Consider the following 25079-nt stretch of genomic DNA (forward strand, 5'->3'; position numbering starts at 1 on the left):
GCTACCCTTTCTGTCTATGTATATCCCACGTTTATATTTCTGAATGTGTATACACGTCTGTGCATATGTTTATAGGTGTGCACCAGATTTTAATCTTTATTTTTGTCTTTTATTCCAGTACAAATGTACATTTTGTAATTTCCTAGTATGATAGTGATTTTTCATACTGTTGCTAGAAGTAAGACCACGTAGAAATATGACATAATTATGTGTAAACAAACACCACTGCAGCTATCGTTTTTGTATACATTTTTGTTAATATGGACCTCCACTACAAAGAGGTTACCTGTTGTCCATTCGGACTTTCTAGGGAAACAAATGCTTATAAATAAATAATACAGCAATTAATTTTACTGTACCTGTATTTATTTTAGCACTGCTATACCAGCTAGCATTATACCATTTATTTTTTGTTTCCTGTTCGACCTGTTTATGCCTTCTTCTGTCCTCCATCTTGCAGTGCAACTCAACACCAAGTGCCAACCTACAATACTTTATCTTTCTGTGCTGTATACTTTGTATGCATTGTGGTATCCATATGTGTCATGTGTGATATATCTGTTTGTAGTTGTTCACATTAATGTAAGACGCTAACTGCATGGAACTGTCACTGTGCCATGTGCAAGTCATATGGGTGATGACACTTTGGATGCATTTTTATCCCTAGTGGTGATTGCTTGCTCTTGTAACACTCTGGTTATTGCTGATGCTGTGTTGCTGCTTTCCGTTTCTCCTGCTGTGTATTGCTCCATTTATACCATTGGCTTTTCTGCATATACCCTGAACTGTCTTCCCTTTCACCTTGCTTGGTTGGTCTGACTGCCTTTTTTCAAATCTCTCTTGTCTAGGTTCCTTCATACTCTGTGCTATCTTCCCCTACCATGCTACTTGCTTGATCTGATATTCTGTTTACCTGTATGTTGTTTTGGGGCTAGCGAGTATTAAGAACACAGATTTTTGTACCATGCCATTATGTGTATGTGTACATGCATTGCAGTTTACTGTTTATTTACAGTCATTTAGCAAATTACTTTGTCCTTTATATTACAGAAGTGTTTCTGTGTTTATTCTGTAGTTCTACAAGTAAAAGACATCCCTCCAGTTACTGCCTAAATGTCTTGTGTGCTGAGAATTAACTTTTGAAACCTTCTCATAATTCACACCATTTCTTTGATACTTTTTGTCAGTACTTTTTTATTTTGCTAAATATAATTTAAATAATTTGGGTACTGGTATATCCTTGTAGTACAGCTGACCTGTTTAGGGTGTTGCTTATTACACTTTGCTAACTTTTGCAGCACTTTTGCTACATTCAGCTGGTCTCACCTACTGAATTTCCCTTCCCCATCTCCTGTTATAGCTTTCCTGCCCATTATTTATTTGTTTCACTTAGTCCATTGGCTGCCTCTTTCCTTAGCTTGATTTAGTTTTCATGCATTGATCTTCTTCCCACTGTTGCTGGATGCCTTTAGTTTCTTTCTATTCCCAAACAATCTGATTGCCTCCTGCTGATGCTGGAAATGTAGCTGCTTTGCTACTCTACTACTCCCACACTCAAGCCACCCCACCCATCTGTAATTGTTTATTCTCATAATTACGCCCACTCATTGCTCACACTACTTTCCTTTAAGTAACCTATTTAACAAATAGATACTTAGTGGAACTCTAGATCAACTAGCACAAGCTTTTAAATGTATAACAAATATATTCTTATTGCAACTCTGTCCTTGATGCATAAAGTTAAAGGGTTAATAACTGATTTTTTTTTTAATTTATAAATAAATAAGCCATAAGAGTGTTTACTCTAACTAGTTAACACAGTGTAGCTTACAAAATTATGTTAGATAACCTGTAATTCACAGAACCACAATCTAACTAGCTAATGCATTATAACTTTTCAGTTTATACCAGAAAGCTTAGAACTCACACACTACCTATCAATACAGAGAGCATGAAAACCAACCATTAAAAAAGAAGGTATAGTTTATAATTTCTAGAACACTAAAACTACACTATCTCAATAAAGTATAACAGATAATTAGGCCTCAAAATAGTTACCCTAAAGGCACAGGTTCAATTGAAGGAAGATTTACAAACATCCAATAATCCCAAAACCCTACCTCAACAGACCCTCATATTTAGTCGCTTACATTTAATATCTCCTTTCACTAACAACTACCCTTCACAAGCACATTTTATCATGACATCTCCTAGACGTTAAATCCAACTCTTCTACATCTTTTACCTCCCTTTACATCTTTTACATCCCTTCCACCACTAACTTTCACTCCAAACCCCACTCTTCTATACTCAGAGATTACTCCAAATGTTTATTAGCAACAAACCAGCATCCCTGCATCAAGTCTAAATCACAGACACTAACATACTCATTCATCAAGTCATAAAATTCCCTAAGCATTCTCCAATCTCTAATTTACTCTCCTTAAAATGCTTCCGCCACTTCCCCTTTTCATTTTTTAAACACAATTATTGCATTATCACTTGTGACATTGGCAAACGTATATTTATATAAAAGAAAACAAGCCATATTAACTTGTTCATTGACAAACATTATACATCACCTGGGCCAGATTCATTATCACCTCACTAAGTGTACGCTAAGTGAACATGTTCTGTATTCAAGAGCATCCCTACCACATTTTCTGTGCTTTCCAGTCACTCAGATTAAACTACACTGAGTGGTCAGCTTTATAAATCCCCCTCGATATTTAAGGCTGCAAGAAAATCAGTAGAAAAACTAAAATTAGGAGGAAGAATGTGTAAATTATGCCTGTGTTGTCTGTCCACTCAGAATGGTGTACACTTAATGTAGACATCAGTGAATCCAATGGATATTCTTTTGTACAATATAAGCAATCCAAAATTACATAAATTGGTCAGTTCTAGCCTTCCCTTAAACCTCACTCCTCTTCCAAAACATTTTTTGCATGAATTGTTCCCACAATTTCCATTTTTGTATATGTAATTTGCTCCTAACCTTTTCTAAAGATCCCATTGCCACTTTTATCTCCATTATAATATAATATAATAAAATATAATATAATATAACATATATATATATATATATATATATATATATATATATATATATATATATATATATAATATAATACTTCAGATACAGTTGGTTTAGACTTTGATTTCCAGTTTCTAGTGATTTCTTTTTTTGGCAGCCACCAGAATTAATGTGCAGACAATTCAGATCCTGTATCCTGGTTCAAAAAATTATTTTCTTGGTTGTATCCATTTGCTTGCCCAGTATTTCTAACACAGTATCCTGTAGGGAATATTTAAAGTCTGACAGCTCCTTACAACCCAAAAACATATGTTCCTAGTTACCTTTTTATTTCCCAGTATTCCTACAACATTTGCCATCTACTTGAGGAAAAACTCTTTGGAGTATAAAAATATCTATGCAAGTACTTTCAAACAAAAATCCTAAATCTTCTAGACTTTTTTGCGTATTTGGGAACCATCCATATGTCCTCCCATTGCTTCTTTTACAATTGCTTATCTAATCTCTCTTCCCAGTCTTTTCTAACCTCTTTCACTTACAATTCCCATATCCCTTTCTCTTTGCCTATACTCTAATATCAATCCCTGATAGGGAAGGCAGTCTCTAGCCAGCAGTCCTAATGTCTTCTTGGTACTTTGCCATTCTATTACCTTTCCCTCTCTAATTATTTGTTTCTAATACCTTGGTTCTTTTGAGAGTTACCTTCAGTAAATTGCAGTCCCATTTTGCTTATTTTCTGTACCCCTAATTGCAGTCACCCCTAGTGGCAGAATCTCTCTTTTCCATTCCTGTGTTGGCTTAGTTCTTAGAATGCTTTCTGCTACTTTATGAATATAAATTTTCTCTCTTTTTTTAATTTCTCCAAGTCTTTTGGGTTTCTAATACCATGACGGGAATGAACCCCATTCCTAAGTCAAAGTATGATTATAGTTCACAAAACGAGTATTGTTTCAATCTTTGATGTTAGCCAGAAGTGCTGTTCGCAGCAACCATAATGTGCCCAGTAATGACTCCTACTGCAATTTGTATGGAGTTACATGTATTGATAACATATTTAAGAATGATTTTAAATTCTGTTTTATAAGACTTGTTGCTCCTACTATTACTGGAATTGTCTGTGTATCTTTCTTCCAAATTTCCCTCATTTCTGCCTGCAAATCCTGGTATTTTATGACTTCTTGTCTCTCTGTACATAAGACATTTTAGTCAGTGGGAGTATCAATTTCAGTGAGCAATGCTATTTTTGTCTTCTTTTCATAAAGTACTATATCTGGTTTTCTCACATCTATTTTTTGAACTGTTGGTAATGGATGATCTCATGTGATATAAACTTCATCATTTTCTATGATGCTTTGTGACTCATGTTTCCAGTGATTTTTAGCTACTTCAGTATTATAATGTTTGCACAATCCCCAATGAAACAGTCTTGCCACATTATTATGCCTTTCAGTATACAGTCCTTCTGCCATTAGTATATCAAAACCATCAACGAGATATATACAACTGTTTCCAATTCTGTTTTACAAAACCTACATATGTCTGTTTCTCCCACATCTTCAATGGATTTTGTAAAGGCCACCAATATTAACCTTTCATCTTTTGATTTAAATTCACCTCTCCTTAACCATTCCTGCATTCATTCCTGATCAACATGAGGTTATTCCAAGAGTTTTCTATACCTGCAACTGTATTTATGTATTTTCTACATTTTTTCTATAACTGTTGTCATTTTCCTCTCCACTCACTTCTTATTTCCTGAATTTCCTGCTTCATAATCATCTCTTTCCGCTTTGAATTGTAGCTTTCTGTTTGTGTTATATATAAAAGACTTAACTGTGTAGCTGTAAAATATCACTTCAAGTCAGGTAATCCTACACTACCTTTTTTATTGGAAGGATCAGCTTATCACACTTGATTCTTGCCTTCTTTTCTTCCCAGATAAAATCTTTCAACTCTTTATTAATCACTATCCACAACTTCTCCTCTGGTTGATAAAAATATGCCTGACCTGTGCATAAAAATAAAGGGACTAAAAACATTTTTTGTGCTTGTATCTTGCCATCTATATCTATAGCAAGAGGTTCCATTTGTCAGTTTTTGTATTATCTTTTGTGTAGTCTCTTCCCACATATCCTTAACTGCCATAACATAATAATTTTAACCCATACTCCAAAATACTTCATTTTATCATGTCCCCATAATAGTATTACTGAACCAGTTCATGTGTTGGTACATAGTTTACAGCTGCAGCCTTTGTTTTATCTTCATTAAGTTTACATCCTGAAAAAAAATTTAACTATCTCAGAATGTTCTACAACACTGAAATGTCCTTTGCTGGTTTTATTACTTTTTTCAGTTATAAAATAATATCATCTGCAAATAAAGCCAGTTTTTCTTCATTACAGTATCAGTTGTATTCCTGAATTTCTGAGTCCTTTACTTTCTTTGCTAATGGTTCTAAATGTAATACAATTAACAAAGGGGAAAGAGGACACCCCTGTCTGGTTCCTCTATTCAGACACAAGTTAGAGAGAACCCTTTCACTTTTATTTTTGACTCTGATCCCTCATAATTCTTCCTACCTAACATTATTTCATCATAGAATACAAAAGCTTCCATTGCCCTGCTCATAAAATCCCAGCTTACTCTGTTGAATACTTTCCCTGCATTAAGACCCACCGAGAGCAGTGGCATTTTCTTACATTTTTCTTCCCTCTGGATCATCATTGTTCTATTGATGCTATCAAATGTTTGTCTCACCTCCACAAAACTGCACTGATCCATAAGTATCAATTTTAGCAACACATTTGCCATTCTTTTATCTATTATTGGACATGAGCACTTTATAGTTGTGGTTAAAATTAAAATGAGCCTATATGAAGCTGGATCTGATGGGTCTTTACCATCTGTAACTATTGCAGCCACCACAGCTTTTTCCTAGGATGTTGGTGGTTCACCTCCTTTTAAAATACTGTTAAATAACACCTTTCAGATCTTTATCACTTTCTTTCCTCCTAACTTCCAGAAGAATACCATCTACTCCTGGAGCCTTTCCTGCGTATTGGTTATTCATCACCATGTTTATCTCATCTCCTCCTATCTTAACTGTTAATTGTTGAGCCTCATCTACCTCTGGCATTGTCATACTTAAGTCTTCCATAAATATTTCCAAAGTCTTCCATAAATATTTTCATATGTGCTCTTTCTTGATTTTCACATTTCTCTGCTTTATGCAAATTTTCATAAGATTTCTGAAATATCTCTAATACCTCTACTGGACCTCTGGTTATTGTTCTTGTTATAGGCTCCCTAAGTCTGGCAACAACCCTTTAAATTTTATGTTGTCTAAGTCATTGTGCTAAAAAATTTTGTGCTCTGGAGTTATTATTAAAACAGCTACTTAACAGCAATCTTTCTAAACTCATGAGCATTATCCATGCACTTCCTTATTTTTATTTAGCAGTTTGCAGTTAGGCCTCTTCTTGTTCTGTGAGATTCTCCTTATTTTGCATTACTTCAGTACTTCAGTACTCTAACCTTTGACATTGCCTCTAAATAAGTCTTGTCACTTCTTAACCATATCTCTTTTACATTTATTTCTACCCTTTTTTAAACTTCACTTTCATTTTATCCTACTGACTAGCTATAACATCTGAAGTACTTTCTGTCTTCCATAATAACTCCCATTTCCACTATGTATTCTTTAAATTACCCTCTTTTTAATAGGTGGGGGAAGTGCCAGTGTCTCATTTTCACTTCATTACCCTGCATTGTTATTTTAGTTGTTGTTGTTGTGTCTTTTGGCTTTTCCCGGTTAGGGGTCGCCACAGTGGAACTCCAGTCCGCTAATGATTAGCAGTAGATTTTTACGTGCCGAATTGCCAGCCCTGACACACAACCTTCAATGAAGGTACTCCCATTCACGCAAGTCTCCACACAGAAGACGCTCAAGCTGAGAATCGAACAGGACAACGTCTTACTGTGAGGCGACAATGCTACCGCAGCACCACCACCGCATTTGTTATTGGCAAATAATCTGAAATAGTTATTGGATGTATATCAAAGCTGTTAATAAAATGCACATGTTCTTGTGAAATATAATTTTGTCTAGTCTAGCCCATTTATTGTACTTTGGGGAATAATATATGAATTCTCTCAGATTTCCTGCTACAGAAATCATGTCTTCCATACCAAATATTTTCATAGATTTCTTCATAAATCTACCCTCTTTCATTATATTTTCCCTTCCCAATAAAGCTTCACTGTTACATAACAAATTCCATTCCCCACCTATAAGTAATATTCCCTGTTGAAAGCTGATTATTTTCACCAAAATTTTTAAAGCTTCATAATATTAGTTTTAGGTGGAATGCAAACACGTTGGCATTATTTATTTATTCATTCATTTGACACTTGACAGCTGCGCTGGTGCAGCGGTAGCGTTGTTGCCTCACAGCAAGAGGTTCTCCCCATCAATTCTCGGCTGGAGTGCGGGGAGTGCCTTCTATGTGGAGTCTGCATGTCCTCCCTGCAGTTGGGTGGCATTCGAAAGACATGCGTAAATGGGCATGCCTTCGTTGAAGGTTGGACGTCGAGCTGGCACCTCGGCGTTCGTGAAAATCTACTGCCAATCATTAGCGGACCGGAGTTCCGCTGTGGCGACCCCTAACCGGGCAAAGCCAAAAGACAAACAACAACAATTCATTTGACACTTGTTTATCGGGAAAGTCTGACTGGGTTATAAAGTGCCCATTTTTAGTGGAGGAACTGGGATAAAAGCTCCACAATCTTTCAAAAATCAATTACAGATATTTTGAATCACAAAGTACCATGTTATGGGTCCCCTTCATATAAATGAAACATCACTTACCTGACTTTCAGATGATCGCTCCGAGAACACCAAAAGGACAAAACACCAACCAATTGGAACACCGACGGATAACTAATGATAAGTAACCGCTTGGCTAGCATGTCGACCTTTGCCCCTTACCTCTATGGTAGTGTAATCTCAGAGTTGGTATATTTAGTTGGGGGGGTGGGGGGACAAAGCCCCCCATGTGGGTTTATTTTCTTTGCTTCTGTGGTAGTGCACTTGTTGGGTAGGCCAACAGGTTACTTACCTTTAGTTACCCATTGGTGTTCTGAGCGGTTGGTGTTTTGTCCTTTCGGTGTTCTCAGCAAAATCATCTGAAAGTCAGGTAAGTGGCATTTTGATTATATGTAGGGGATCCCATGTTACACAACAAAACATAGGAGTGAAAAAATGCTGTAATGAGAAAACTATAGAAAATATATTTTGTAGTACAGTGCAATGAAAAAGAATAACAAGTTGGAGAAAAATGTGTGGAAAAACTCATTAGTCATATTATTTGTTACATAGATTAATATATGATAATGAGACCTGATACAGTTGTGATAAAATATTTAAAAGAGATATTAGAGATTACATGATTAGAGACAGTCAGGGAAAATTGAGTAATGCCTTAGTATGAGAGATGCTGTTCATATTATGGTTATAGAAGGAAGAAGGATGGAGATAAAAGGAGATTATAAGAAGAGTGCAGGGTAGGGTGTCTTCAGACAGCTTAGGTGAGTAGGGAGGAAAGGGAAAGAGGAGGAGGTGGATAAGGTAAGGTAGTGGGAAAAAAAAGAAAGGAGTGGAGTAGGAGGTTGGAGAGAGTTGTGAGGTGTGACTTAGGCTGATGGTGGTGAGTGAAGTATAGTGAGTAAGTTCAGCCAGGATTAGCACAGGAGCAGAGCCATGATTTTCTAAAATATTATTTTAGGAAGAGTTTAAAGGTGGGTAGGTTAGAAATAGTTCTGGGGGTTAGAGGTAGGGTGTTCCATTGTTTTTTTGCCTGTGAGTATGGGTATAGCCTTTGTTCTGAGGACTTCATTAGCTTATTTATGGTGAGAAGTTGTTTATCTTCTGACTTGAGAGTGCTTTTAGCGAAATGCATGTTGATTAAAGGGGTAAGAGATGGGCAGCCTAATGGTCTGTGTATGTTTTTATCTACTGTCATAAATTGAATGTTGGAGAGTAGGAGGGAGAGTTCCAGCCAGCTAAGGGTATGCAGAGCTTTACAATGATGGGTAAAAGTGGATGAATTAGTAACAAACCTGGCAATTTTGTTGTAGCAGCTTTCAAGTTTACTTTATATGGATGATTGTAAATTGGTTAGAATTTGGGTTCCATAGAGTAGGTTTTGGCTAGAGTAATTTTTGTGGGTGTGCTCAGAAAATGTTTGGTTTTCTTGATATTGCTTTGGATGTGGAGGTTAAATTTAAGATTATCATCTATCATGACTCCTAATAGTTTGGTATGGTGAACTAATTCAGTGTCAGTGCCATTTGCTGAAAAGATTTTGAAAGGTGCTTTGTTAAGGATGTGATTTTTGGAGGTAAAGAGGAGGAGTTTGTTTTTGGGGTGGTTGAGTAAGAGTTGTGCTCTTGTAAGCCAGGATTCAATGGAGATGGCAGCTTGTTGAGTGAATTTTTGGAACTGAGTTAAGGTCTTTGAAGAGCAGATGATGGTATAATCATCTGCACATTGAATCAAGGTGCCCTCACAAGAAGATGAATGTAGGTTATTGATAAAAATATTAACTAGTGGATGACCAAGGATAGATCCTTGTGGGACTCCTGTGGAAGTGGGAAGGTATGCAGAAATGGACCCTTGACACTTTATAACTTGTTACTTGTTGGCAAGGTAGCTAGATAACCACTGAATAGGTGGAGATACTAGACACAGGGTGGAAATTTGATTGAGGAGTTTACTGTGAGTGACCATGTCAAAGGCTTTTGATAGATATAGAAATACTGCATATAGAAGTTTATTAGAGCTGCAAGCTTTATTGACAGTGTCTGAAGTGATAGTAATGCAGTGGAGGTGCTGTGGTCTGGCCAAAATCCATGTTATGTGTTGGTGATTAGCTTATTTTGTAAGAGATAGTGGAGAAACTGTTGACGTATACATCTTTCCAGGATTTTAGAGAGAGAGGAGACATAATGGCTGTATGATGCAAATTTGTAATGTCAGTGGAATTATCTCCTTTATGTAAGGGGATAATATGTGCCATTTTCCATAAGTTAGGAACACAGGATTCTGTATAGATGATTGTACTATACAAAAAAGGGAGGGTGGCCTAATGGTTAAGGTTTTTGCCTTACAAACACAAGGTGCAGGGTTTGAGTCTCACAAGGGATAATTGGCTAGGCTTAAAATGGCTCACAAGGGCAGTTAGCTTAGTACTAATCTATGAACCTATGAACAAGCACTTATATAGATACATGGAATCAGGAATACCTGACAGGACAAAATCATCCTCCGCAAAGAAGAGTAAACCTGTCTGGTGGACATCTGCAATAAATAAACTATATAACAAAAGGAAAAATAATGCTGTCCAGGACCAAGAAGGAACAGGTGACCAATTGGAAGCAATCTATCCTTAACCTGAACAAGCAAATAAAAGCACTAGTGAAATCCTCTAAAGCCAACTTTGAGTCCAAATTGGACACATCTACTAGAGGCAATCATAAGGCCTTCTTCACATATGTCCGCAATCTCAAAGGAAGCACTTGGATCTGTTCAGAACTGGTGGTCAAGGACACCACATACACAAATGCTATAGATACAGCCAACCTACTGGCTGACAGATTCAGTGAAAACTTCACCACCTCTGTCCCCCACATTAGTAAATCAAGACATCCCCAGTACCTGCCCCCCTCCCCTTATCTCTAGGGAACAGGTTATCACTGCCCTCTGAAAGGCAAAAAATATATCCTCCATGGGACCCGATAACATCCCAGGCTGCATCCTACATGAAGGCAGGCATGAACTTGCAGCACCATTAGGCACCCTATTCAACCAAAGCCTGAGTACTGACTTTGTCCCAACCGAGTGGAGGGCAGCCACTGTCATCCTTTTGCACAAAGGTGGAACATCCACCGATCCAGGAAATTATAGACCCATCAGCCTAACTAGCCTGATCTGCAAGGCCATGGAATGGATTATCATGGACCTCATTAACAGGGACATTTGCAACCTCCGAGCACTCAACCCCACACAGTTTGGCTTTGTCAAGAGCTGGTCATGTCTGTTAAATCTGGTTGACTTCTTTGAGACAGTCACCAAAGCCATGGACGAAGGGAAGACGCTGCACACTGCCTACTTTGACCTGGCCAAGGCCTTCAACACTATTCCTCACTCAGGCATAGTAGACAAACTCTCTCACCTAGGTATCAATCCATATGTTATCAGATGGCTAGCAAACCGGCTCACTGATAGCACCCACCTAATCAAAATAGGGGAAGCCACCTCAAGCAGTAGACCCGTAACATGCGGCATACCTCAGGGATCGGTCTTGGGGCCTCTGTTATTTGGGATATACTTCTCTGAGGTGCAGACCAAAACCAGTGGGCTATGGCTGACCATGTTTGCAGATGACTGCAAGCTGGGTGTGGTCATCAATTCCCCAAGTGATATGGACATCCTCCAAGAGGGTCTCACCCAAACACATGACTGGTGCCAGTAACATGGCCTCAAGATGAATGCTAAAAAATGCATCATCATCATCCCCATTGAGGAGAGTGATGTCCCCACATATTATCAGATTAATAACAACTTTCTAAGCATGCAATCTATCATGAGGGATTTGGGCACCCAGGTTGATAGCAGCTTGACTTTTGACCACCATGTTGCATCCGTTGTATGAAAAGATTTCTATATGGCGCACCTCATAAGTAAGGGTATCTCATCCAGGGACAAGGAGGTCATAACATCCCTGTATTCTTCCCTTATAAGGCCAATTATTGAGTATATTGCCCCCTTTGGCATGTACCTTGCAAAACACATGCAGCAGCTGGAGAGACCACAGAGGTTCCTCACTAGAAGAATCCAGGGCCTCAAACATCTAGCTAAAAGCCCTGTCCCTCTACTCAGTTTTATACAGACTCCTCAGAGGTGACCTCTGTCTGGCATACAAAGCAATCTCAGACCCTGCCTCAATGGGACTACTGCATATCTGCAAGTCAAGCTCCACTCAAGTAACCCAGACAGGTGACCTCAAGCTGGTCTGTGACATCAATAGGACTTGTTGGCGGGACAGATTTGTGTCCCAGAGACTCCCCCTTCAGTGGAATAGACTCCCTCTCCACATCAAGCAGAGTGCCTCATTGTCCCTTTTCAAGTGCAACCTAGATAACTGGATGGGAAACAAAAAATACACCCCTGGGATTCCACCCATGTCCCTGCTGGACAGGGCCTTTGGGTGCTGACTTGTCTAAGTAATTTCCTATAATCCTATGATCTATTAATAAGTATGCTGATTGGGTATGTTATTGCATCTGTAGCTAGATTTGGGTATTTCAGGGGAAGGCTGTCAGCTGAGGAGGAACAAGGTTTTAGTTTTTGCGAAAGCTTTTTTTATGAGAGTTTTAGAAACTGCTTGAAAGGTAAAGTGGGTGAAGTTGTCTGTATGTGCATATCAGAGAGGTTGCAGTTAGGTGAGTTTTGTGAAGGAGATGTGATAGGGTCCAAGATAGGGGAAGTTAGCTGCATGGAATGAGGTGTGGTAGGTGAGTTTGAGGTTAAGTTGGCTATGGGTTTTATGAAGTATGTATTGAAATAGGTGGTAGCTGTTGGAAGAGGAGGAATGTCTGTCTAGGGGCTGGGATCCTTTTTTGTGCTTGGGTTGATGAGACAGGATATGAAGGGCCATCATTTTTTAGGGTTGCTTTTTATTACTGTCTTGTAAGTGAATATAATACAACTTTTTATCTATATTAACTTGTTTCTTGACTCGGTTTTGTATCTGTCTAAAAAGTTGTCAATTTTTGTCATTTTTATTCTAAGGAGTTGCATTGGTTGGTGAGCTATGGAGTATGTTTTTAATGCTTTTTTTGTGCTGTGGGGCTAAGGTGTTAAGAATATTTAAAAATGCTACATTGAAGTATTCAACTGAATCATTTAAGGGGATTCTATTTAGGCTGCACCAGTTAACTGCTTTAAGAGCTTCAATGAAAGACTCTGGAGAAACTGGAGAGATTACTGTTAGCTTTGTGCTTATGTTCCTTTGTTAGTTGTCTAATACTCTTGTGGGTATAAGCTGGTAGGTGGTCACTTAGGGTACCTGTGGAGGTAAAATTAGATGGGTCATTAACCAGAATCCAGTCCAGAATAGATTGATGGGAGTTATTTTTGCCATATCCTATTGCTGTATTAATAAGTTGAGTGAATCCAAAGAAGTCCATTCATTTGATTGCTGAATTTGCAGATAAAGACTGCCAGTCAATGTTTACATCACTCAGAGTAATTTTATTTGTGATTGTATCTGCTGTCCAGAATAGCGTGTTTGCAAGTGTTTGAATGTTCTGTGCTATGGGAATATACAGCACAGCAATGCATATTCTTGTGTCTCTATTAAGTTTTAGGAATGGGATTAAGATTTCTTCTTTGGGTTGTGTCTGTATAGGGAGTTACTGTGAGCACATTTGGGAAGGTTATAGCTATTCTTCCTGCTTTGCAAAATGTTCTAGTGAGCCTAATAATATTGTGACCAGGGGGTAGTATTTCAGAATCTTTTGTTTCAGGTTTTGGCCATGTCTCTGTTATGGCTAGAAAGTCTGGGTTGTGTTGAGTCAGCCAGGCATAAAAATCTGTGATTTTGATGCATGTGCTTCAAAGATTTAGAGTGACTATTTTTAAACGTTTAGGGTGTATTCTTTGGTTTGTGGTTTAGTTGGGACCTGGGTTGGGTTGGGTGCCACCACACTGATGTATGGTGGAGAAAGATAGTTTGTTTATTATGGCATTTTTAGCAGTGATGGGTGGAAGTATTACCTTGACATTGGGACTGACATTTTTTAGTATTTTGGGGCTACAACAGTAGAATGGAGTTTTGGGAAATACAGTTTGAGTAGTTAGTGGGAAGATGGTTGATAGGTGGGGATGAAGTAATGGTTGGGGTGTGCTTATTCATTACTACTACTTGTAGGGATATTAGGAATGAGAGGAGGAGGGGTATGAATAAGGGTGTACAGGAGGGAAACAACATGGTCAATGTGTAAAAATCTTGCAGCATGGTGAGGTGAGGTAATGAGCAGTGATCAGAGTGTGGAGAACAGGTATGTTTTGATGGGGAGGGAGCAGAATGAGATCTGAGAAGGAATTTAGAACAGAAGTGGGTGGGGATGGTATAATGAGAACAGTTTGAGATTGGATAGTGCAGCTAGGCACAGGATGGGTTGCATGCCTAAAAGAAGGGAAATGTTATTTGATAAATTTGCTGTAGTTACATTAGATGAGCAGAAATGTCGAGGGTACCTGACAAAAATGTTCACAGTTGTCAGCTATGTAGAATTACCTTAATTTCAGGATGCTATGCCTATTTCATTGCCCCTTCCCCCTTTACAAAAACATGTAAAGTGAGCTAACATTCTTCGTGTGTGGATCAAAGATGCAGAACCAGTTTCCCAGTTAATATTTGGAAATATATTCCTTAACAGAATAAAAATATCTTTACAAAAAACTGGCTTGTTGTCATGGAAGAAACATTTTTAGATTATTTGTAGGGCTGTTTTGTAAGTGATCCCAAAAGTCCAAATGTATTCTGTATTGTATGGTATGAAGAATAAATAAAAATGAAAGAACATAGCGGGCATTTCTAGCATGGTTGCTTCCCAAATTTGATTTGAATAACACAATGGCATAATGTTTTACTATACTGAGTAACATAATAGTATACTGTTTTACTGTACTGAATCTATTATTCACTGTAGGGCAATGCTTTATGAATGCAATGGATCTGACGGCAACAATGCCTTCTAAGTTGGAATGTGAAAATGGCAGAGAAAGCAGAGACTATGATCTCAGTTTTTCTTCAGAGAATTTCCAAGTTGCTCCTTCTGACCTGCTGCTGAACAGTGAGGCCTACACGTGAGTATATGAGAAAGATACTTTTATAATCTGTATCTCATCTTGTGATGCCAGATTCATAGGTTCATAGGTAGACTATTGATCTGTGAGAATCTTAAGAAACCTAACCTTGCATTCCCATAGTAATTTTTCGCCCTTATATTTTATTTACAAATACCCCAGAGAAGGACAGAACAAGGATATGTTGGGCTATTTAACATGCTGCCTCTATCCAGGAGGGACAAGGGTGCTCAACTAGGGGTGAATTTGTCATTATCAATTCATTCATCCAAATTACACTTGAATAGTGTAAGAGAAGTACGTGGCCTTTTGTGGATTGAAAGACAGTGTCATAGAAGTGGAACTGTATTCGGCATATACATATCACTCCAACATATTCTATCTATTTTGCAACAGAGATTGAGATACCTACTTATACTACCATTTACCTTGCAAATAAGTAATATGTCCAACAAGATAGGGACTGTTGAGGCTTTATACATGAGACAGAGGTCATCCTGTAGTCTGGATATTGCAGAGATGAGGGACAAGGATTTCAGATGGTCTACATAGTTTTTATGATTTAGGCCCTTGAAGCTTAGGAAGCATTGTGGTTGCTCCAGTGGTGACAAGTGTATTGACAAGTAAGTACCAAAAGGGACATTATATTTGATGATAGGCCCAATGAATGCTAAGCACAGTGAAATGATTACATCCCTGGACTCAAATGTCCTACCTTCAGATATAAGTTGCACAGTGAAAGAGGAATTCCTTGTGATAGTGGGATATGTGGTAATCAAAGAACAGTTTGTTGTCAACACACAGAATCCCAGATCCTTGACTACAGGAGTGTGTTGTCAATATGTTAGCTGGAAAGGCAGTCATGCTTTCTGATGGATACAATTATACAGTTCTTGTTATTTAGTTTTAGTCCATGTTTTTATACTAACTATTAGTTCAGGGCATGCCCACTTGTAGGATCATGATGTCTTCTCAGGAATTTATGATGGCATCAAGTTCACAGTCACATCCAAACTTGGTAAGCCACAAACCCTTTACATTAACTTTGAAGTCTGAAAAGTAAATGCCAAGAAGGAGTGGCCCAAGGACTGACTCCTAATGCACGCCACTAATGACAAGTCTTTTGGGAGAGGTAGTGCCACCCATCCATACTTCTCAGGTTCTATTTGTGAGCAAACTTGCTATCCAGTGAGTTACACAGGGAATAGTTATACACCACTAGGCAGAAATACTTAACCTGGTTAAGAGCTGCAGGCAGAACAGACTGAATGACCAGTACTATGATTGCAGGAAATAACCTTTCCTCACAAAACAGTGGCAGCGGGTCAACAGCTGCTTTAGGGTGTTAATACAGGAAGGATGTCAAATAACATTATTGTTCTAAAACCATCTAAGAGACAGAAACTTTCAAATGTTCACTAATATTACTTTCTCTAATTAGGGAGCACTTAACTGGTGTTCCCAAAGGTTCTGTTTCTGGACCACTGTTTTCTCACTATTTATCAATGACATTACTCTAAACCTACCAAATCAAAATATCATAATGTACACAGATAATATTCTTATGCTTGATGCCAGCAAAACGCATCAGTCTCTTCAGTGAGATCTACAAAGCAAATTCTGAGCCCCATGTAAATGGCTTCATGCCAACAGAACATCATCAAAACTAATGTCATGTTATTCTCAACCCCAAAGAAACTCCCTTCACTACCAGCCTTACTTCTTAAAGATTTAAAAGGAAATATTATTCTTAATGCAAATGAAGAAAAATAAGTTGGACTAACTCATGACCCTCTTTTTAAATTCACTGCTCACATCAAGAGCATCACTTTTAAAACATTCTCAAAACTAAAATTGTCTTATTGTATCTCCCTCCTCTTGTCTCCAGCTACATAAACAGCTCGAGCCAAAAATGCGCTGCATTTGACCCCTAACACCCAAAAACTTCAAACCATTGAATCTAGAATGTATGCATTTGCCTTCCTTGCAGACCATAAGACACATCATCATGGCTTACTTCACAAGATCATTTTCTCCCTATAACAAACAGAGCTACACTGCTTCTAGGTACCTTGTCATTTAAAATTATTTTGCTGAGTTCCTGCCTCCTCTGAAAACAAACCATCCACTTACATATCAAAACTATTCACTTGCAAATAGCCAAGATTACATTTTTGTATTTGCTAGTCCAAGACTTATACATGCTATTGTCAGGGGTGACTTGTGATATTGGCTGCTGGGTTGCAGCCTTCCTAGTTGAAAAGAAAAAGAAAGTGTGCTAAATTTAGGCAACTATTATTTTTAAATTAAAATAATAATAGGCTGTCCAATTGATTGTTTTTTTCTTTAGAGCTCATTGGAACTCGGCAAATGCACAATTCTAAGGAGCTCCAAAGCAAATAAAAAAACAGATTGTCTTAATTTGCTTGCTGGGCTGTTTTCAAAACAGAGTGGCTTGTCAGTTTCATTTTGTTCACTTTGCCAATCAGTAGCGCTCTCAGGACATCCAAAACAACATTCAATTAGTGTCTGTTTGCTAAAGCACTAAGCATTGAGGAGTTTCTTATTGGCTCAGGCTGTATCAGGTGGCTGGAAACAGTCTGTCTTGGAGTAAAGGGAGGTAGGTAACATATTAGTGCAGAGCCACAAGTGGAGGAGTAAGTTTTTTTTTTCTAATCTATATGTTATATATTTTTTGTTTGCAGGCAGTATTTCTACTACTGCCTGTATCACAAGGGAAGGTAAGTGCTTCATTTAGGTGTGTGTGTATGTGTTTGTATGATGGTACAGATATTAGTATATCTGGTAATTATCTGGTATGATCCCAGTTAATTTTATTAGGGGCATTATATAATAATTGACCATGGGATAAATAAGGCCAATCTATGATCAAATGGGATAGTTTATTTTGGGCACAAAAAGGCAAACTGTCTAGGCTTAAAATGGCTTGCAAGGACAGCTAGCCTAGTACTTACCTATGAATCTATATCTACATTTATATCTATATCTGTATCTACATCTATGTAAAATGTATGTGTGTGTGTGCATGCATGTAGCAGGTGGTGTAATAACCACTCTGAACTGTCCCTCATTTTGCAGAATACCTTTTTTAATGTCTTATTTTGATTTGCTTCTTGTAAAGTTTGTGTTTTCCTGGTAAATGAGATTGCAGACTGTAAATAATGATGGCAGCCATTTTGAGATTCACACTGAAAGGCCCTTAATAAAAAGCATAGTTTAGCTAAGGCTGCTATCTTAGTAAGATTTTAAGTATAAAAAATCAGTAGTTTTCCTGAATTTTGGTCCTCTGTCCACCATTGTTTTACTTTTAGTTTTCTCCTTTATTCTTAGTATAAGAGGTTGAGATAGTTGACTTGTCAAAATGCAAAAAAGCTGGTGCAGCTGATCGAAAATCAGCTGATCAAACATAATGGCTTTTCTAATGTGCAAAATGATAGTACAATGGGGGACTGGGGAGTCTACCCTTTCCCGACTGTATTGCAGTCTCAGTGTTTGTATATATAATTAGCAGGACATATATGGGATGCATCTTTAAGTGTGTGTGTGTGTGTGTGTGTGTGTGTGTGTGTGTGTGTGTGTGTGTGTGTGTGTGGGTGAACATAGATAGATGGTCTGAATTATTTCTGATTTTTCAGAATGTCTCTGATTATTTGTGCCATATTTTAGCCTATTCTATTCCTTCTAAAGTTTATGGTTTCCATGGAACATTAATGAGGATTGTATTCAGCAAATAATGATGACAGACATTTGCGTTTCAGAATTAATAGCCTTCAGAAAAGCATGCTAATGCAAAGCTTGTTATTCTGGCAAGTTTGTAAGTATAAAGGCAAGAGCTGTTCCTGATTTTGATTAATTATTACAATTTTGTTTGGCTTTATCCTTGATTCTTGAGATAAGAGGTTGAAACATATAAGCAGTGGGGGTTGCACACTGCATTCTGACACTGAGCTGAGAAGATATCTACTGCTCCTCAAATTTCTTTGCAAAAAGTAATTTACTATGTCTGGCTCATGGTTTAATTCAGGCTGTTGATCCTTCTTGTAACATAATTTTTGGTAAAACAAAGCGAGTTACCTCCTTTACTGAAGACATTCAGGATTCTGAATCTGAACAGGAAGATGATGGGACAGATTCATTTTTTCCCCTTGGGTTTCAGATGCAGATTCAAAGGAAATCTGAGTTTCTGATACTCCTTGTGAGGGCTTCTCATTCTCTGAAATTATTGCTAGTATGTGCCAACGTTTTCAGTGGGAGGACATTGAAGTGTCTTGATTCCTTACAAATTACTGTGAGTTGCTCTAGAAAGATTTTCCAGATCCTACACCAGCAATTTTTCCGATAGTCATCTATCCCGAAAAAAAGCAAATGGGATGTCTAAAGTTACTCAGTCTTAAATTTTGTACACTATTCCCAAACCTGACCCAGCAGCTATAGCTTTAGTTGATTCCACTGCTGCTAAGCACTTAGTTTCAGTTCTACTCTTTCTGATAAGGATGGGAAAATGATTAATATTTATGAATAAAATGTATATACTTCTACAACTTTGTTTTTCAGAATTGTTAATTGGCATATGTTAAAGTTTGTTCTGACTAAATTTGAAAGTATGAGGAATGTTTTATCTGCAGTTTCTTCTTGTGAGAAAAATGTGCTTTTAATAACTTAGTTTCTTCTGTTGCACAGGTCACTACACATTGTTTTCAGTGTGTGTATGACTCTGTTGATACTTCTTCCAGGGCTTTAGCCACTGAACCTCTCAAATGATGTTAAAATGAGATTTTAAATTTACCTTTGGATTGAGATTTAGTGTTTGCCCCTCTGCTGCACAGGAGATCAAACAATGTGATAAAATGGGCAAGCTGATCCAGTGAATCTCTATGATTTTTCATCCCTCCTTTTCCAAGTTTTCCAAGGGATTTTCTATCTCCTCATCCAGTTTTGGCAAAAAGCAGAATAAACAGTCTCAACAAAATACAGGCAAACGGACATTTAAGAAGAAATGGTATGGGGGGTTGAAAAAAGTAGTCTAGAAACATCCCCCAAACCAAGAAGAGTCTAACAAGTCTGAATGATTATTCAAGAGACCTTGTGACCCCCTACCACCCTAGACCCTTTTTTCTTCCAGAAAGTCTGGATCTCCATTTTTCTCTTTGGCAAGAGATAGTTTCAGACAAATGTGTTCTGAAAATCATTTTCAAGGTTAGAAATGGCAGTGGGAGAAATTCCTCCTTTCCAGGGGGTCATGCCTCATCCTCCAAATGAGACTCTTTTGTTTCCACTGGTTCTTTATCTCATGCTGTTCCAAGAATGTCAGCTAGGCACCTCAGTTAAAAGAGCTTTTATTCCACAGGAAAAGATAGAGCTATATTTAGATTTATTTCTAAACTTTTACACTCGGACTTCAGTCACTGTGTGCAAATACCTCAGAATTTTGGGTCTCATGGCATCTGTGATTCTGATGATACCCTTGGCAAGACTCCACATGAGAAAGATACAGTGGTTGCTGACATCTGTTTGTCCCAGCAGCAAAACCCTTGATCTTTTCAAATCCCACTGCTGGGGTTTGTTAAAAGATAAATCATTTGGTGAAGACAATAGATATCCTTAAATCCAGGTCTTCCCTTCTCCCTGCCTGCTCCAAAGCAGTCAGTCATCACAAATACTGTGGACTTTGCTTGGGGAGCAGTTTAGGAGGAATAAAAGTGCAGGGGTTGTTGGACACCAAAAAAAAAAAAAAGATCCAAGCACATAAATATCAAGAAGATGCTTGCTCTGATCAAAACACTCAACTGTCTTACAGACAATACCACAGTAATGTAGTACATCAACAAGCAATCAGGAAATGGGTCATATCCCCTTTGTAGACTAGTCACATTAGCTTGGGATACAGCTTCACAGCACAGTCTCACTCTACAGGTATCCTACATTCTGTCAGAACAAAACTGTCTAGCAGACATGCTGAGCAGTGCCAGAACAAACCCTCATGAATGGAAGCTAGATCAGAGGGTCTTCCAAGATTTGATCCATCTGTGGGGAGTTCCTGAAGTAGACCTCTTTACCTCCTGTCTGAACAATTAACTAGCATGGTTCCAGGACTCCATGCAAAAATGTCTGGAAGCCAGATGACTTTTCTTTTCCTTAGACAGGAATGTTCCTGTATGTTTTTCCACCCCTTCCACTAATATCCAGGGTGCTTTTGAAGATTTAGAAGGAATCCCCAAGATCATTGTGGTGACTCCCTTTTTTTGGACTTATATGGGACAATTACCACAAGCTTCCTCACAGACTGAATATACTCACACAAGAACGTGGGCATTTGATGCACCCAAACATCAACCGACTTCAAATGAATGCCTAGATGGTAGGGTCTTAATTCCATTTAGGTACTTGTTTACTGAGGATGTGCAGCAGTTACTAATGGAGGGAAGAAAACTTGCTACTAGAAAATCATATATTAGAAAATGTAAAAAGGTTTTCTAGTTGGTACCAACAACATAACCAACACCCACCCAGGACTATTGTTCTCTGGTTTTACAATATTTGTGTGGGTTACTATCCTATGGCCTTTTTTATTCCTCTATGAAGATTCATTTATTGACCATTTCAGTATGTCTGCCTATGGATCCTCCTCTTTCAATGCAGTCTCATGTCAAAATGTTTTTAAAAGGGGCTTGCATAAGAGGCCTCCAAGAAAACTGGTGACCCTTCCTTTGGATCTTAATTTTGTGTTACAGAAGCTAACTCTTGCTGCATTTGTATCAACTAACCTGCCCGACTTGAGGTTCTTAACATAGAAAATGGTTTTACTGATTGCTCTGACCTGGCATCTGAGATGCAGACTCTTATGGTGAGTAAACCCTATGTCATTTTCAATAGGGATAGGGTTTCTTTTAGAGCTAATCCTTCTTTTATCCTTACTTTAGGGCACACCATCCATCTCCCTGTTTTCTTTCTTGAACCTGAAAATGAGGGAGCAAGCATACTCCCTACCTTGGATATCTACAGACAACTCAGATACTATCATGACAAAATTAAATCTTTCAAATTTTTAAATCAATTGTTTATTTCTTGTGAAGATAAAAAGAAAAGACAACCTTTGTCAAAACAGACTATGTGCAAGTGGTTGCCTAAGGCTATTAACTTTTGTTATAATCACCATGACAAAACTATTGCAGACAAGGTCAAGGCTTCATCTGTGGCTTTTTGGAAAGTTTTGGATTCTAGAAGTATTCTAGAAGCTTATACTTGGTCCCTTGTACAAAATTTTACAAAGCACTATAAGTTTGATTCCTTCTGTAGATTCATATCAGGCTTTGCTTGGGCCATACTCCAACGGCTTCTGGACTCTTTTCCTTCTACCTCCCAAATGTAGTTATTTATGATGGGCATATGTTATATAGGGTAATTTATCTATATAGCTAAGGCTATTGAGGCAGTGACCAATATGATTAATATAGTGCAGTTGTGGAAGCAAACTTGCCATACCAGTAAATGATCGAATGATCACTGCTGCAGTAGCCACTTTCTCCCTCCACCCCCACCTTGTTTTTTGGTGTGCTTTTTTTGTGCCAGTATGTTTACATTTGTGTTTCATTTTTCCTAGGTTTGCCCTTTCAGGGGTCAGTCTTGCATGCCCTTTGGCGTTTTCTACCAGATCCTCAGCTGTACAATATATATCTCTGTCCATTTGTACTTTTACTTTTGTACCAAACTAACACCATACAGGATGCACAGAGGATTACTATCTCTCTTTGGAGGGCACACAACTTATTTTTCCTCAATCCAAAAAAAGAGAGGAATAAATTTCTTTCTTTACTCATGATTTTTTGTCCAGACCATTATTAAATCAAAACTTTATGAAAAAGCACTAACATCTCTTAGACCATTTAGAACCGCAAGACATCTGGGAACCTAGCAGACCCTAGACCGCTGGCTTAATTCCCTTATATCCTCCCGACCTATTGCAGCAGAATTTTGGCCAGTCAGAGTGTGTCAAAAGCATGGAGGGTAGGAAGGTAAAAAGTAAGTCAATGTTTGAAAAAGCAAGGGATAAGTAATCTGTATGGATGGTATGGGGCCAAGATAAGGCAAAACATCAGAGGGGCACTGGGTAAGTGCAGGGAAAACAGTGACTCCATTTTACCTGAGACTCAATTTGTGAGGTGTATATGTAGTCGTTAAAGAGGCTATAATGATTGGGTGCATACTAACACAGTCTTTGGATGAAAGTAAATGACCACATCTGTTTGATTACAAGTAAAAATAATTGACCTGCTTTATCAGAACCCCACCCCATTCTAGTTAGCCCCACCCACCCGGTAGTATAACTGGTGCAGGGAGACTGGGGCAAATTCTCTGAGTGAGAAGTGTTTGGGGGTGCGATTGGTCGTCCATCATCTTATTGTTCTTAGTGCAATACTGGCTTTTAAAAGCTGGTATTGAATTTGCAGTCAAACCTGAGTGTTGTAGAGCTTCATCTGTAGTCTAAACTGTAGCAAGCAGTTTACTACAGTTTAAAAGTAAAAAAGAAAAAAGCTTTTTTTTTTTTAGTGTTTGCTGTGACTACTGAAATATATTGGCAGAACTTTACCAGTCTATGTCCTGCTTCATTTCACAATTCAAAGCCAAACCTGCCCATTAATCTAAATGTAAGTTAAATAACAAATTTACCATTCTAATAATCTGTAGTGAATATATAGTATCCTTTTTATTTGGGGAGGAGAGGAGTGCATTATTTCCAAAAGGTGCTTCAGATCCTCGTAAAACTGGTAAACCTCCTACTCTTCAGCAGAAGTGGAGCATTAAATTATATTACTGTAATGTTAAACAGGATGGCTTGTATTTTTATTGAGGTCATTTTATAATTTTTAGGATAATAATCAAGCACTGACCTTGGCATCTTTTTATTAACTGTAGTGGCTAGTCCATTTCTTCTTCAAGATGTTTGTCTACAGTAGAAAAGCATATGATAATCTGAGGTAAAATAGCCTATTCCAGTCCATTTTGGTTCACACACACACACAGTCTTTATTCCCTGTACACCTCCCAGTGCTACGACACACACACACACACACACACACACACACACACACACACACACACACACACACACACACACACACACACACACACACACACACACACACACACACCATAGTCTCAACCACTTAAGAAGCCACTGTGAAGCACAGACCAAAATGTGGAATACCCTATTTTTGCACTGTGCAAAAACATACCATTTCAATGGGGCATGGCTGAAGTGGGCTTTCCGCCTGAAGTATTAAGTTAGCAAATACTGTGCATTTATAAAACTCAATAAGACACACATCAATAAATTAAATAAAGACAAAACCATTGATAAAATGCAACATACTCAGGAGAAAATTGCTACAGAACAGCATTCAAATGCAACTATTAAAAAAAAAAAATAGCTCTTCAGCACCTGCATTTCCAGCCCCTCCACATCTTCTCCCAACTAAATCGTTTAACTCAGCCAATCAAGGACAAGCCAGAGCAGAATCCGTGACAAACAAGAATTAATCAGGGACACATAAAATATTACTACAATTACCTTGAGATATTGACAGAATAAGACAAAATAAGAGAAAATGAATTAATATACAGTTTCTGAAGTCTATAACTTCTATTATTTGTTAAATATAATGCACCACATTTTCTCCAAAAGTCACCAGCCTAGCTACTTACTATTAACTTGAAACTTTGACAGAACAGAGAATGTGAATTACTATAATTCTAACTGTTGCCATTTGTTAAGTATAATTCATTATATTTCTTCTCCAAAAGTCACCACTTTCAGGAGGGAGTAAAAGGGACAGAACTAATATTGGACTCAAAATCTGACACTGATCAATAAATACATAAGTTGTAAATCAAAGACTTATACTAATGGAAAAAGGTCCGGTTGCCCGGACTTTTTCCATTAGTATAAGTCTTTTTTTTTTTGGACAGCAACGGAGAACGGAAGAGCTCCGTTGCTGTTATCTTGCTATGTTAAATGAGTTTAACATAGCGAGATATCTTTAAAAAAAGCAATGGAGATCTTCCTTTCTCTGTTGCTTTTTGTAAAAC

At 37.9% G+C, this 25079-nt stretch overlaps 1 protein-coding gene across 1 annotated transcript in view; it reads left to right on the forward strand.

Moving 5' to 3' along the window:
- LOC122815001 (oxysterol-binding protein-related protein 8-like) overlaps window positions 1–25079 on the forward strand; it is a 170377-nt gene that overhangs the window by 16884 nt on the left and 128414 nt on the right. The window contains exon 3 of the mRNA XM_044087256.1: window positions 17678–17713. Within this exon, the coding sequence (XP_043943191.1) occupies window positions 17678–17713 (36 nt within the window). The remainder of the gene's footprint in view (window positions 1–17677; window positions 17714–25079) is intronic.

Source organism: Protopterus annectens, chromosome 11.part0 (assembly GCF_019279795.1).
Source record: "Protopterus annectens isolate FY-2018-M chromosome 11.part0, PAN1.0, whole genome shotgun sequence".
Lineage (NCBI taxonomy): Eukaryota > Metazoa > Chordata > Ceratodontiformes > Protopteridae > Protopterus > Protopterus annectens.